Raw genomic sequence first — 14,219 nt, forward strand, 5'->3', positions numbered from 1 at the left:
AGAGAGAGATCCATCTAAGCACCAAACAATGAAAAATAGCAATCTTCACCTAAGGTGTTTAGTGTAATACAACTTTTGCATATGTACAAATTTGTGAATGTTTTCCTCCTAGTTGATTGGTGGGAACAATGGACCTCAAAAAATCTAAATCGTGAAAAGCTAGCCCTTAGTGATTTCGGATGTGAATTTAATTGGAGTAATTCCCTTTGTATAAAGAAGTGCAACAATTTGACACAATAGAATCTCAGTGACCTTTTCCTTATCTCAAAAAAGGTGAAAGGTTAATTAGATATTGATGGTCATGAACATAGTTCCGAGAATCACGACAATTCATGCGATTTGGCGATTCGATTCAAGCCAAATGATTTTTTGTGAATCGGTGAATCGAATCAGCGATAAAGGGTTTATGAAATAAGTTAGTCACTAAAATTCAAGGGTTTTTTAATTTGCTGATTCATTATCAATTTGATTTCAATTCATGGCCGATTCATGATTTGATTCGGCCTTGCCGATTCTGATCCGATTCCGATTCTTGTTACTTTGGTCATGGACAAGTTTTCTTGGATGACATTAGATCCATATAGTGGTTGGATTACCTAGGATGAGGACCTTGTGTTTTTAAAAGATGAGATTCTTGATTTTCAAAGGATAGTAGAGGAGTCCAAGGGGTTTAGCTTGGTTGTAACTATGAGTTCTCATTGTGGAGACCCTAGTTCAAATCCCAAGACGGACATCTTTGTAGAATTCTAAGTTGTGACTCTTGGTCTTCTGTTGGTTGTATTTGTCTCATTGTAAACAAGTGGATTCTAAGTTGTGACTCTTGGTCTTCCAAATGTTGTTTCTAGTGTGGTTGCTCGAAAGGAGCTTGAATAAGTTTGTAATTCTCATGTTGTTGCTTGAACAAGCACAAGATTTGTAAACAATTTCAATATAAAAGGATAGTAGAGGAGAGTAGTGAAAGCAAAAGTAGAGGATGTCGAAGGGTCATAGTTAACTTCTCACCAAGTGCTTTGAAATGTTTTGCAAGAGAAACTCACCCAAATTTTTTGCAAGAGAAAAGCTCTTGGTGAGATTGAGTGATTTAGGCAACAAGTTAATGGCTAGTACTTATGAAGTTCATGTAAATACTCATGATGTGTAGGCACAACATTTGAATGTGTGAAGTAAAAAATGTTTAACTGTGAGTAGAGTAGTCGATGATCAATAATATATGGAGTATTTCCGACTATTTATGAGTATGATTGCTTCTTGCATTATTGGCATCGATTCGGTGATGTTGCCAGGTTACTATTGGGTTTTATTGAAGATGTCAATTTTGTTCAATAATGGCTAACGATTACTCTTCTTTGAGGGACTCCAGTTTGGCATCGATTGATTTTTTGTGAGTGACAATTCACATTTACCAAAGTTGTTTTGGTATCCTCATTGGGATTCTATATGTGCGTCTTCATTCTTGTGTTGACTGTTCATATAACATCCAGTTTTCTTGGATAGATGGTGATTGTCTATTCTTATATATCGGTGATTATTAATAAAAGAACTAGATCTTTGTTCTTTTTTATTTACCATGGAAGAGTTTGTGTATTCTTCATAATTTTGAAGAGAGAAAATTTATTGTATCGTGAGTTATGATCTCTACTGAGAGCATTAGCAGCATATATTGTTTTGTATCTTCCCTAATAGTGTGTAAAGGTTGCATTTAGAGATTCTAGCGATTGGTGTATCATGACTTGTTTGCAGCGATACTTTGTCTTTTATGAACTCTGATCATGTATGATCATTGAGTAATGAAGACTGTGAAAAGCAAAGATTTTGTAGTTTGTTCTAAGAAATTTAATAAAGAGAATCTTTTTTGGGCATGGTTGGGTTTTTTCATCGAGCAGGAGGGTTTTCCTAGTGTAAATCTCTATGTCTTTTTGTTCTTGTGTTGTGTTTCAGATATCGGCTCTCCAATTTGCTATTCTAATTCGAAAACGTTAACATGTATCTAGAGAAGCTCTAAAGAAAATATCCAGAACCAGAACTCTTAAGCCTTGAGAAATTATATTCAGGGAGATGTTCATTGGCATTCATTGTGCGAGATAGTATGCATGCAGTGCTATGATAATTGTATGAATGCTGATAAAAGAGATAGTTGTGTATTGATCCATATCTATGTGAATGCTGATAATCGAGATCCTTCTTGAGAAAGATTAGACAACAAACAGATAAGTATTCTATGATTATACCTTTAAATATTGATCATTAATTTTTGTCATAACAATGGGAATGTGTGTGCTTTTAGCATTGAGCTATATATTTCTCTTCATGACAAGCTGATTCTATGAATTATTATTAATCTCTCTTGGTTACTGGATGGAATGAGAAGCAACGGAATGATGAGAGATTACATGAAAAGTCATGCAGGTTGTAGAAATGAACATGGGGATGCTACTTGTAGCCATGGGACTGAATTGGTGATACATAACTTCATTAAGGAGGAAGATCCTATACAGGTTGTCACAGTGATTAGTTTTTTCAAAGAGGAAGAAATGATATTCAGAGGGAGCTTGTGTGGCAAGAGAATGCAAAAGCTCCTTGATCAAATATTGGAGTCAATCAATTTATTGTGATATTCAAACTTCTACCCCTCTTGAGAGGGAGTCTCATCATTTAGATGATCTTTATGTGCTTTAATGAGATCTTTTCTGCAAGAGAAGCTCGAGGTGCAATCCTTTGTTCATGAGTTATTCTTTGCAAGAGAAGTTAATGGTGCAATCCCTTGTAATTAAGTTCTTCTCTGCAAGAGAAACTCGAGGGGAAATCCATTGTTGATGAGTTATATGCAAGAGAAGTTCAAGGTGCAGTCCCTTGTTTATGAGTTCTCTGCGAGAGAAGTTCGAGGTGAAATCCCTTGTAAATGTGTTCTTCTTTGCAAGAGAAGTTCAAGGTGAAATCCCTTGTTTCTCCCTCTGGGAGCATTTGTGGTGGACCCACCCTTTGGGAGTAGTCATGGTGGAAGTCATGCATGTGACTCCATGACTTGGTTTAATGTTTTGCCCACTAGAAGCAGCCATGGTGAATATTGTTATGCTGAGATAACAATTTTCTTAAAGAAAATCTGTGATGAGATTTATGTTGACATTTGTTTTGCAACTACATGTATGTGTCATACGATGGCACACCAAAGATCTCTATCTCACTAATAGGGAATGTTGAGTTTAATAGCAGCAATATAGATCTTTGCATCGTGCAAATGTTAAACTGTCAGCAGAGTTGTTGATGATTAAAAATATATGGAGCGTTTCCAGTTATGATGGGGACACAACCCAAGAACAGAATGGACACAATAGAAAAGGGAAATTGTATTAACTGAGAAAATAAGCTAGTACAAACAATACAGAGAAAATAAACTTCAAAACATGCCCTAAGGGCTTACAATAGCATAAATCTGGAGATAATTTCTCCTTTCAGTACCTCCTCTCAAACTCCACTCCGAACTGCCTTTTACAATGCCAGGAATCTCCTTAAATAGACCTCGGAGGGTTAAGAACTAGGAGTACATTCTAGAAAGTGCTAGTAGGCATCCACCGACCAAATAGAAGGTTCCAGAAGCTGCGTTAGAAGTCGGTGCAAATCTAGAAGAATCCAGAAACGGTAACCGAACTTCCGGGAGGCATAACTTTTGAACCGTAGCTCCGATTGACGAACCGTTTACATTTTCGGAAAGCTCTCGAAGCGCTCTATAGCTCTATGGACAGCTTCGCTCGTCCCCCATTTTTCGGCCCTTTTCGAGGTCATTTAATGCCCCTAACCTGACTTTGAAGCATTCTTAGGAGGTCTCCAAAACCCGAAAAACTGCAATAACTTTCAAACCGTGGGGCCTTTTGACCTGATTCTTTTTCTGGAATGCTCTAAATCATAATTACATTCATCTAGCCAATTCACACCTTCTAGTTTACCAAAATGATGGCCCAATTACATGCTCCTATTTTTTCGGGATTTTCTAGCTCACTGATAGTGGAACTGTGAGAGTTGGAACCTTTATTTGACCCAAATGGGTATCCAAAAATGAAAACACATGAAATAGAAACTAAGTCTAAGTATATTTTTTTGGGTGACACAGGATTGCCCTTATACCTCTGGATGCTCCTGCATCAGACACCCAAGGTAGATTGAAAAGTGACCCTGTCACTTAAGAAAAGATCCCAAATGGGAAACCTCAGCTGCTGAAATCCAAGTTGAGTCCTCGATCGGTCGTCCTTTCCACTTTGACCAAATACTCTTCATACTGCCTGTTTCTGGTACTCCTACCCACACGATGATCTAGAATGTCTTCTATCTCCTCCTTAGAAACAGGAATTGGACATGGCTCTAACACCAGCTCCTCATCTGTACCATCATCATGATACTCTGTTAAATTTCCAATGTTGAAAATGGGAGAAATGTGAATACCATCTGGCAGCTCCACCTCATATGCATTTCCTGAGTCATGTTTCTTCAAAATTTTGCAGGGGCCAAATTTCTTCATTTTCAGCTTGTTGTAAGTACCGGTTGGAAATCTTTCTTTTCGTAAGTGCACCATGACTAGATCCCCTACTTGGAATTCCTTATGTCTTCTCCTTTGATCAGCCCTAGCTTTATACTCTTGATTCATCTTGGTAATGTGTCCCTGAACCTCCTCATGTAGACGCTTGATATGTTCAGCAAATTCTTCCGTTTCAGCACTTGTCCTCTCCCCTTGTTCTATCTTCCTCAGCTCTAGTGCAGTCCTTGGGCTACTCCCATATACAATTTGGAATGGTGATTTTCCAGTACTCCTATTTATAGAGTTATTATAAGCAAACTTTGCCTGTGGTAGAATCAAATCCCATCCCTTGGGCTTATCCCCAATTAAACATCTCAGCAAATTGCCCAGACTTCTGTTTACCACTTCTGTTTGGCCATCAGTCTGCGGGTGATGCGTGGAACTGAATTTTAGGTCTGTTCTCAACTTCTACAATGTCCTTTAGAAATACCCCACAAATTTAGTATCTCTGTCAGAAACTATGCTCCTTGGAAGACCATGCAGTCTTACCACCTCTTTGAAAAACAAGTCTGCAATATGGACAGCATCATGAGTTTTGTGGCATGGAATGAAATGTGCCATTTTGGAGAACCTATCAACCACCACGAATACTGAGTCATTACCCCTTTGTGTCCTTGGCAATCTAAGAACAAAATCCATACTTATGTCCTTCCATGGCCTTGATGGAACAGGCAATGGCTGATATAGGCCAGTATTGTGACTAAACCCCTTGGCAACTTGACAAACCTGGCAACTCTGTACAAACTTCTTCACATCCTGTGAAATTTGAGGCCAAAAATAATGTTCTCTAAGAATGGCAATGGTCTTATCTCGACCAAAATGTCCTGCCATCCCTCCATTGTGTTTCTCCTTAATCAGATTTTCCCTCATGGAACTCCTTGGAATGCACAATTGACTACCTTTGAACAACATGCCATCCTGAATCAAATAGTCTAACCACTTGGTTCTATCTATAGCAACAGGTTCTTTACAAGCTTTCCATGCTTCAGCAAAATCAGGATCCTCAGGGTACAAATTCTTGAGTTCATCAAACCCAACTACTTCAACTTGCATTACTGTAAGCAACAACTGTCTCCTACTTAGTGCATCTGCAACCCTGTTAGATTTTCCACTTCTATGCTTCAACACAAATGTATAACTCTGCAAGAACTCTACCCACTTCATATGCCTCTGATTCAATTTACCTTGGCTATTTAGGTACTGTAATGCCTGATGATCAGTATACAAAACAAATTCCTTTGGCAATAAATAATGCCTCCATTTCTTTAAGGCCTGAACTATTGCATAGAAGTCTTGATCATAAACAGAATACTTCTTCTTTGCATCATTCAATTTTTCACTAAAATATGCAATAGGCTTACCTTCTTGACTTAATACAGCCCCAATAGCGCTGCCACTGGCATCACAATCCACCTGGAAAACCTTTTTAAAATCTGGAAGTGCCAACACAGGCTGTTCTGTCACCTTCTTCTTCAGCAATTCAAAACTTCTCGCAGCTGCTGCAGTCCATTTGAACTCTTTTCTATCCCCTCTTATTGTATCAGTTAGGGGTGCACATATGCCACTGAAATTCTTAATAAACTTCCTGTAAAAACTAACCAGACCATGAAATGATCTTACCTCAGTAGCAGACCTTGGAGTAGGCCATTCCAAGATGGCTTTTACCTTCTCTGGATCCATTTTGAGACCTTCAGGTGATATAACAAACCCCAAATAGACTAACTCCCTTTTTGCAAAGATGCACTTCTTCAGATTAATTAACAGTTTCTCTTCCCTTAGCCTTTCAAGGACACTACGAATATGCAATAAATGTTCTTCCAAAGTCTTGCCGAAAATTAAAATATCATCCAAATAGACAATATCAAATTTTCCCAAGAACTTCTTAAGTACCTCATTCATGAGCCGCATGAAGGTGCTTGGGGCGTTCGTCAATCCAAAGGGCATAACTAACCACTTATAAAGACCCTTCTTGGTCTTGAAGGCTGTTTTCCACTCATCTCCTTCTCGAATCCGTATCCGATGATAACCACTCTTTAGATCTATCTTTGTGAAGTACTGAGCTCCACTCAAGCAGTCCATAAGATCATCCATCCTTGGTAAAGGAAACCGGTACTTGATGGTTATCCTATTTATAGCTCGAGAATCTGTGCACATCCTCCATTCTCCATCCTTCTTTGGTGCGAGTACTGCAGGTACTGCACATGGACTCAGGCTCTCTCGAATCAAGCCCTTCCTCAACAACTCCTGAACCTTTCTATTTAGCTCCTCTGTTTCAGTAGGAGTCATCCTGTGAGTAGCCTTGTTAGGCAAACTAGTTCTTGGAATCAGATCTATCTGATGACTGATCTATCTGATGACTGGTTTCAGATTTCCTGAAAATACACCCACTTCAATTGTAGGTCTTTTCCCAAACTTAGTAATGGCCCTAAAAAGCCTTTCCTCTGCATGATTCAGAACTTCTCCGTCAAATTCCCCTTCTGGTTCCATTACTTCTTCATTGTCATCCTCGCTGTCGTCACCTGCGGCAACATTTGCTCCTCTACGGAGCTCCTCTTGCAATGCCTGCACCTGCCTTTGGAGGGCTCTAACTTCCTCAGGATTAATAGCTCTGGCCCTTCCACCACGCTCTCTTCGTGGAGGCATCTTCTTAACTCAAACCCACAACCACACAGTCCTGGTGCAAACTGCCTCACAGTCGGCGTTCTGTCTACACACTCAGGAAAACCAGCTCTGATACCACTTGATGGGGACACAACCCAAGAACTGAATGCACACAACAGAAAAGGGAAATTGTATTAACTGAGAAAATAAGCTAGTACAAACAGTACAAAGAAAATAAACTTCAAAACATGCCCTAAGGGCTTACAATAGCATAAATCTGGAGATAATTTCTCCTTTCAGTACCTACTCTCAAACTCCACTCTGAATTGCCTTTTACAATGACAGGAATCTCCTTAAATAGACCCCAGAGGGTTAAGGACTAGGAGTACATTCTAGAAAGTGCTAGTAGACATCCATCGACCAAATAGAAGGTTGCAGAAGCTGCGTTAGAAGTCGGTGCAAATTTAGAAGAATCCAAAAACGGTAACCGAACTTCCGGGAGGCATAACTTTTGAACCGTAGCTCTGATTGACGAACCGTTTACATTTTCGGAAAGTTCTCAAAGCGCTCTATAGCCCTATGGACAGCTTCGCTCGTCCCCCATTTTTCGGCCCTTTTCGAGGTCATTTAAAGCCCCTAACCTGACTTTGAAGCATTCTTAGGAGGTTCTCAAAACCCGAAAAACTGCAATAACTTTCAAACCGTGGGGCCTTTTGACCTGATTCTTTTTCTGGAATGCTCTAAATCATAATTACAATTATCTAGCCAATTCACACCTTCTAGTTTACCAAAATGATGGCCCAATTACATGCTCCTATTTTTTCGGGATTTTCTAGCTCACTGATAGTGGAACTGTGAGAGTTGGAACCTTTATTTGACCCAAATGGGTATCCAAAAACGAAAACACATGAAACAGAAACTAAGTCTAAGTATATTTTTTTGGGTGACACAGGATTGCCCTTATACCTCTGGATGCTCCTGCATCAAGTTATTTATGAGTTTCATTGGCTTTTGCAATATTGGCATAGATTCAGTGATACCGTTGTTGCCAAGTCACCATGAATGCTTTGTTACTGTCAGTTTTGATTGAAGACATCTGTTTTGTTCAATAATGGCTTACAATTACTCGTCTTTGAGGCACTCCAATTTGGCACCGATTGATTATTTGTAAGTGATAGTTCACATTTATTGAAGCCGTTTTTGTATCCTCATTGGCGTTGTGTATGGGTGAATTCATTCTTGTGGTGACCGTACGTGTAACATCCAGTTTTCTTTGATAGACGGTGATTGTCTATTCTTATATATCAGTGATTATTACTAAAACAACTGGATCACTACTGTTGTTCTTTTTGATTTCTTACAAAGGAGCTTGTGTATTCTCCGTAATTCTGAAGAGAGAACATTCTTGTATCATGAGTTATAATCTTTGCTCGGTGCATGAGCAGCATATACTGTTTTCTATCTTTCCCAATTGTGTGTAAAGGTTACCTTCTGAGATTCTAGTGGCTGGTGTATTGTGACTTGTTTGTGGTGATACTCTGCCTTTTATGAACTGTGATCATGTGTGATCATTGAGTATTTAAGACTTTGAAAGGAGCAGAGATTTCGTAGTCTGTTTTGAGAAATTTAATAAAGAGAATCATTTCTAGATGTGGCTGGGTTTTTCCCTCAAATAGGAGGGTTTTCCCGGAGTAGATTGCTGTGCCTTTTCGTTCTTGTGTTGTGGTTAAGAACTTGACTCTCTGAATCGTTTGTTCTGGTTAAAAACAATAACAAAAAAAGCCATGGAGAATATTCCATTGTTATAAGTACATGCACTCCAGCATTTCATCATTGTTCGTAAGTTGCCAAGTTTTGCCAAGTTGGATGATTTTTGGTCTATTAATAAAGTTTGAGTATGAAGTTCAAACTATGGATTGGATGACATCAATCTTGAGTAGCTATTACCTTTTAGATTGAGGAATAGGATTCCATTCGTCTTTATGATGTATACAAGGAAGATAAAATTATAAATTGTTGTAACTTGCATTGAATTGTAATTGCTGATGATTTTCAACCATCAGAAGATCAATGCTATGTTATTTTATGTTGTATTCGAATGTTGATGTGATATTGTACTCTTTTTTATTCAAAGATGGTAGAAAACACTTTCCCATCTTCTACGAACTCACTTCATAAGTGTGTAACCATATTTTGTATGAGATTTATCATTTTTAGGAAATTTAGAATTTTTTTATTCAAGTTTTTTTGAAGTTGCCTAGTCCGAATCAAAATCTTATCCAGCAAGTTTTACCAAATTGTAAATTTTGTACTTTGTTCTACTTATATGGAATTAATATATTTTATTTTATGTGAACTTGATGCTACCTAGATTTGAGATCCAACAATGTAAAATAACTGGCACGTTGAAATTGGTACTACAAGTTATCAGTCCACAAGAATGGGTGCTTGTTATGGTGATTTTGTTCAAGGCAATATTATATATGCATGTTTTCCAAGCACGGTCTTTCTTTTGTACCATGGCAATGGGTAACTTGTATGGTGAAGATATTCGGTGTATGATCCAACTGCAACACGTCTTGGAGTAGTGTCTTCGTTTCATTACTCTTGAAAAGGGACTTCTTTTACCTTGTTATCGTCTTTCTTTAGTTGCAAACCTTTGGGAGTTTGAAATGCTTCTTGGAAGGACTGAAATAATTCATCTAAGTCTTTCAACCCCTTTTTAGCATCTTTATTTCTTATCTTCCAAGTCAAATAAACAAATTCTATTATTTGTTTGAATGATCATTTTACTTGGTTAGTGCTTACAATACAAAGCCCAGTCTTTCTTTGGAAAACCTTTACATTATAGCTGACCCTGTCCTTGATCTGCACAAATTTGTGTCCTCAATAGAATACTCAAGGTAGAAATAATGACTTTGAAACACGACATAGCAAGTGGATCTGCTCTACAAATTTTATGATTATATTTTTGAAAATTTATGAAATTTGCATACAATGTTTTGCAATCTTAATTGTGTAAGAATATGTATGCCACAAGCTGAAGTTTATGGTCCCTCTACACATATAAAGCCCCATCTACTGGCTATTTCAGGTATAATCACTACAATGGAAAGTGCTCACCTTTTATAAATAATACTATCAGGACAGACATTCATGTGGACTTGGTCATAGTACATTGGCTCCACTACAGAACTTCTATATAATGGAGCAGAAAAACTTAAACTGTACGATTTTAGAAAAATCACCAATGATCTCTGTTTGCAGCTTTTTTAATCTTCCTCCAGAATAATGTGAGAATTTGACCTACATAAATATCCCCTCAGGCTTTCCTGCATTTGAGAAAATACATGTGGTGGAAATTTTTACAAGGCTGGATGAAACTTACAAATTTTTGGAGTCAAATTCTGCTACAACTATGACTAGTTTTTGAGATGATAATATCATGTGGTGTTGGACTGCAGATGGGTGCCAAAGCAACCACACTCACTGGCCTCTCAGGCACTGGAGATATCATGCTTACGTGTTTTGTCAAACTTTCAAGAAACCGAACTGTAGGTGTGAGACTTGGATCTGGGGAGAAACTTGATGACATTCTTGCATCCATGAACCAGGTGATTCTTTATTTAGTTTCATAAAGAGAAGGCCTTTGCCTTGGGAACGTGAGCTTCACGACTCCATCTATTCAAAATGTAATGCCTTTGTTTCCCTGCCATTCACAATGAATTCCATAGGTTGCGGAAGGCGTAACCACAGCAGGAGCTGTTATTGCTTTAGCACAGAAGTATCATGTGAAATTGCCTGTATTGACTGCTGTTGCCCGTATTCTTGATAATGAATTAACACCAAAGAAAGCTGTTTTTGAGCTAATGAATCTTCCACAGGTTGGTAAAATTTCTTAAGCTAAGATCTTAGTCATTTCTTTTCGCTTTACATTCTTTAATTTAAGATAAAAAATTTGGAACCAGTGTTTAAGTTTTTTAAATAGGAAACTAAGTCGATTTTGCATCTCTAATTATTTATTGTAGTATAGAATATTTTAATTTCTTCAAAATTAAATTTTTTTAAACTCATCTATAATTTTATATTGCTTTCTTTTATTGAAAAGCCAAGAATCATTACCAGGAATCAGTTCAATGGAAGGGTGCAGTTTTGTTTAAATATTGTGCATAGAGAATTCCAAGCTATATAAACCGATTGGATCATAGAAATGAGACTTGGACTTGGTTCAGACTCGACAAGGGCGACTCAGTTTGACCTCTGGACAAAAACTAAGCAAAGTGAAAAATCCAAGAAGTTTAGAGATTTTTGAGAATTTGAAACTTGTTTCATGCACCCTATTTTAAATAAACCTTAGAGACCATTGTGCGTAATAAAGTAATGTTGTATTTATGCATTAGTTTTGCTTTGTTGGGATGGGTAGTTAGAAAGCGAGGGGGTGCGTCCGTTGGTTTTCCCAACCGACTATTATATAAGAACTTTGGAATATGGATGATGTACTCATGTTTTTGGTAATGAGTAAAGTAATAACATTTCCTCGCCATTTTGGTAATCTGGTACTAGTAATGAATGTCATGTTGGTACAATCGAATCCATGCTATATTGTTTTCTATATTGTGCATTGATAACCATTATACATTTTGGCACCGTTGCCTAATTCAGAACATGGAGGTTGTCGGCTAGGTAGGATGGAGTAATGAGAAGACCCTTCCTACCACATATACAAGTAACAAATAGTGACAGAGAAGAGGAGGAAATAACAAGAGAAGATCAAGTGATACGAGATCTGGTGGTGGCTTGAGAAGTTTTAGTCAACTAGTACATACAAAGGGAAGCCCGAGAGAGAGTTGTTCCAGAGAGCATGGTATGGGACAAGCTTTTGGTACCACCAACGATGTATGATCTACTTGGACAAATCCCTCGATTATTGGCAAGAAATTTGGTACTCGTGGAGGAAGAAAGAGCAGAAGTGAAAAGAGAACGAAGAAGACAACAAGTGCTTCAATTGTTCGTCGAGGGAAAGACACGAGAACTAGAGGAATGTGACAATCCAAAGAAAGTAATTAGACACAAACAATTCATGCCCCCGCTTCCAAGTAAATATCCTAGGCGAGTGCTAGAAGAAGAAACTAAGGAGGAAGCCGACTTGCAAAATCTTTGTCTCCACCAACTGGAGGAAAGACATTGCAACTTGAGGGGATTGGCGAACCACTCCCAAAGTACAAACCTAATTGAGGAAAGGTTGATTGAAAATACAATAGAAGGTATAGCCAACTTGGCTATTTCGGAAGCACTGCGAAGGAGGGGTGGAAGAATCCTGAAACCCCACACGAAGAGAGCATCAACAGGAACGAAGCTTAAGCCACACAAAAGGGGAAGGAGAATCACAAGACAAAGGAGATGTCATTGGACCAAGAACCCAGGAATCTAGCCCAACAGGAAGGGGAGTCTTGGTAGGAGGGAGTGTCCTGGCATGAGGGAGCGTCCTGGTGGGAGGAAAGGGTGGTAGGAAAATGGCTTTAGATAAACAAAAGCTCCCTAGATTTAGTGGGGAAGGATTGGTGGATCCCACACACCATTGTAAAACATGTATAACTATATGGCAGGCCAATGGAGAAAATGATGCCCATGAATGGTTGAAAGAATTCCTAGCCACACTAAGAGGAATAGCTATTAATTGGTATACAGACTTGGAGGCTGCAAAGAGGACCACATGGAAGGACCTCCGTACCACCTTTGAGGAGGAATTGAGACTTATACGTGATAATGATGAGATAGTCACAGAGATCTATAATAGGCGGCAAGGGAAAAACGAATGTGTAATCAGTCCTCACTTAGTTCCTTATATTCTTCCTAAAAGAGTTTTACTCGCATGTAAAATCTTATCTCTTCCCCTTAGCTTGGTCCATGTCCATCTTCATTGGAGCTTGTTCATATTAAATATTTAAATCATTCCCTATAATCTCTCCTCATATAGCAATATTCTCATTCAATTATTCCATTATTGATGTACACTTCATCATTGCCTTCCACTTTAGAAGCTAAGTATATTTGGTGTTCACTGATCTCTTTATAATATTAGAACCGATCCATATCATGTTCAATATCCTCCCCCCTACATTTAATCTTATTCCTCTTATTTCACAAGATTACATACTTCCTTGTGATAGTTGGAGTTGAGTTATCAGGCTTAAATGTATGAATTCTAATTAATAGATAGTCATCTCAAAGCTCCCCCTATTTATTCAATAATTGGTCATTCGATAATTACCGTCTTCTTATGTGGATGACATACGTTGTTCTAACCTCTAAGTATAGTACCTTTAATAATTAGTTTTACTTCCTTCATCATTATTGATTATATATTTTATCTCACGAGTCAAATTGGATGTTGAGTCGATGCCACTAACTCATATTTCCTTGTTGATTACATCTCCTTGGATGATAGTTAGTACATACTCCGTGGTTGGTCTCCCTCTCCTAACGTTGATTTGATAATTCACACTTATGAATCAACTATCGTTCTTCCTTGTATTGGATTGATATCTTACAATTATTTCATTATGAACATTATCCCTATCATTATATTATTCCCAACTTCACCACACTGGCATTGTGCTACAGAATTGGGCTTCCAACTTCCTCGATGATGGAGAGAGGTGTACATTCCAAGTGAAGATATTCTTATTATGGTGAGACCACCTATGTAAATAAGGATTGATCTTATTTATTTTTTCTATGTTTCACTCATTTGAAATCCTGATCGAAACCATAGACTCGTTCATTTGTGTTCGTCTATTCATATAGGAGATGCTCCATCAGATGTTTTCCTCTATACATTAATTGTGCTTTATATTGTGGCTGGAATGTGTAAATCCTGCACTATGTTTTCTTTCCTTTTGTGATTCTATAGATTCATCTCCTTGGATCCTTGCCAATTGATTGTCCGGAGATAATTGGCATTAAATAGATTGGTATAATCTGTCTTTCACATGTTTGTTCTATCTTCCATTTATTTTTCCTCCTATTGGATACGATCAATCGATGTTCT

The 14,219-nt window shown here is 38.0% G+C and overlaps 1 protein-coding gene across 2 annotated transcripts in view; it reads left to right on the forward strand.

Annotated features, from left to right (window-relative positions):
• Positions 1 to 14,219, forward strand: part of GLY1 (NAD-dependent glycerol-3-phosphate dehydrogenase family protein) — a 118,058-nt gene that overhangs the window by 62,683 nt on the left and 41,156 nt on the right. For both annotated transcript variants that reach the window (XR_016357231.1, XM_089805293.1), the window contains exons 7-8: positions 10,633 to 10,782; positions 10,903 to 11,052. Coding sequence is in view for 1 of the 2 variants with exons in the window: in XM_089805293.1 (XP_089661419.1) it covers positions 10,633 to 10,782; positions 10,903 to 11,052 (300 nt within the window). In the remaining variant the exon portion in view is untranslated. The remainder of the gene's footprint in view (positions 1 to 10,632; positions 10,783 to 10,902; positions 11,053 to 14,219) is intronic.

This window comes from Cupressus sempervirens, chromosome 10, assembly GCF_028749045.1.
Source record: "Cupressus sempervirens isolate cs-2001-9-10 chromosome 10, ASM2874904v1, whole genome shotgun sequence".
NCBI classification, from domain to species: domain Eukaryota; kingdom Viridiplantae; phylum Streptophyta; class Pinopsida; order Cupressales; family Cupressaceae; genus Cupressus; species Cupressus sempervirens.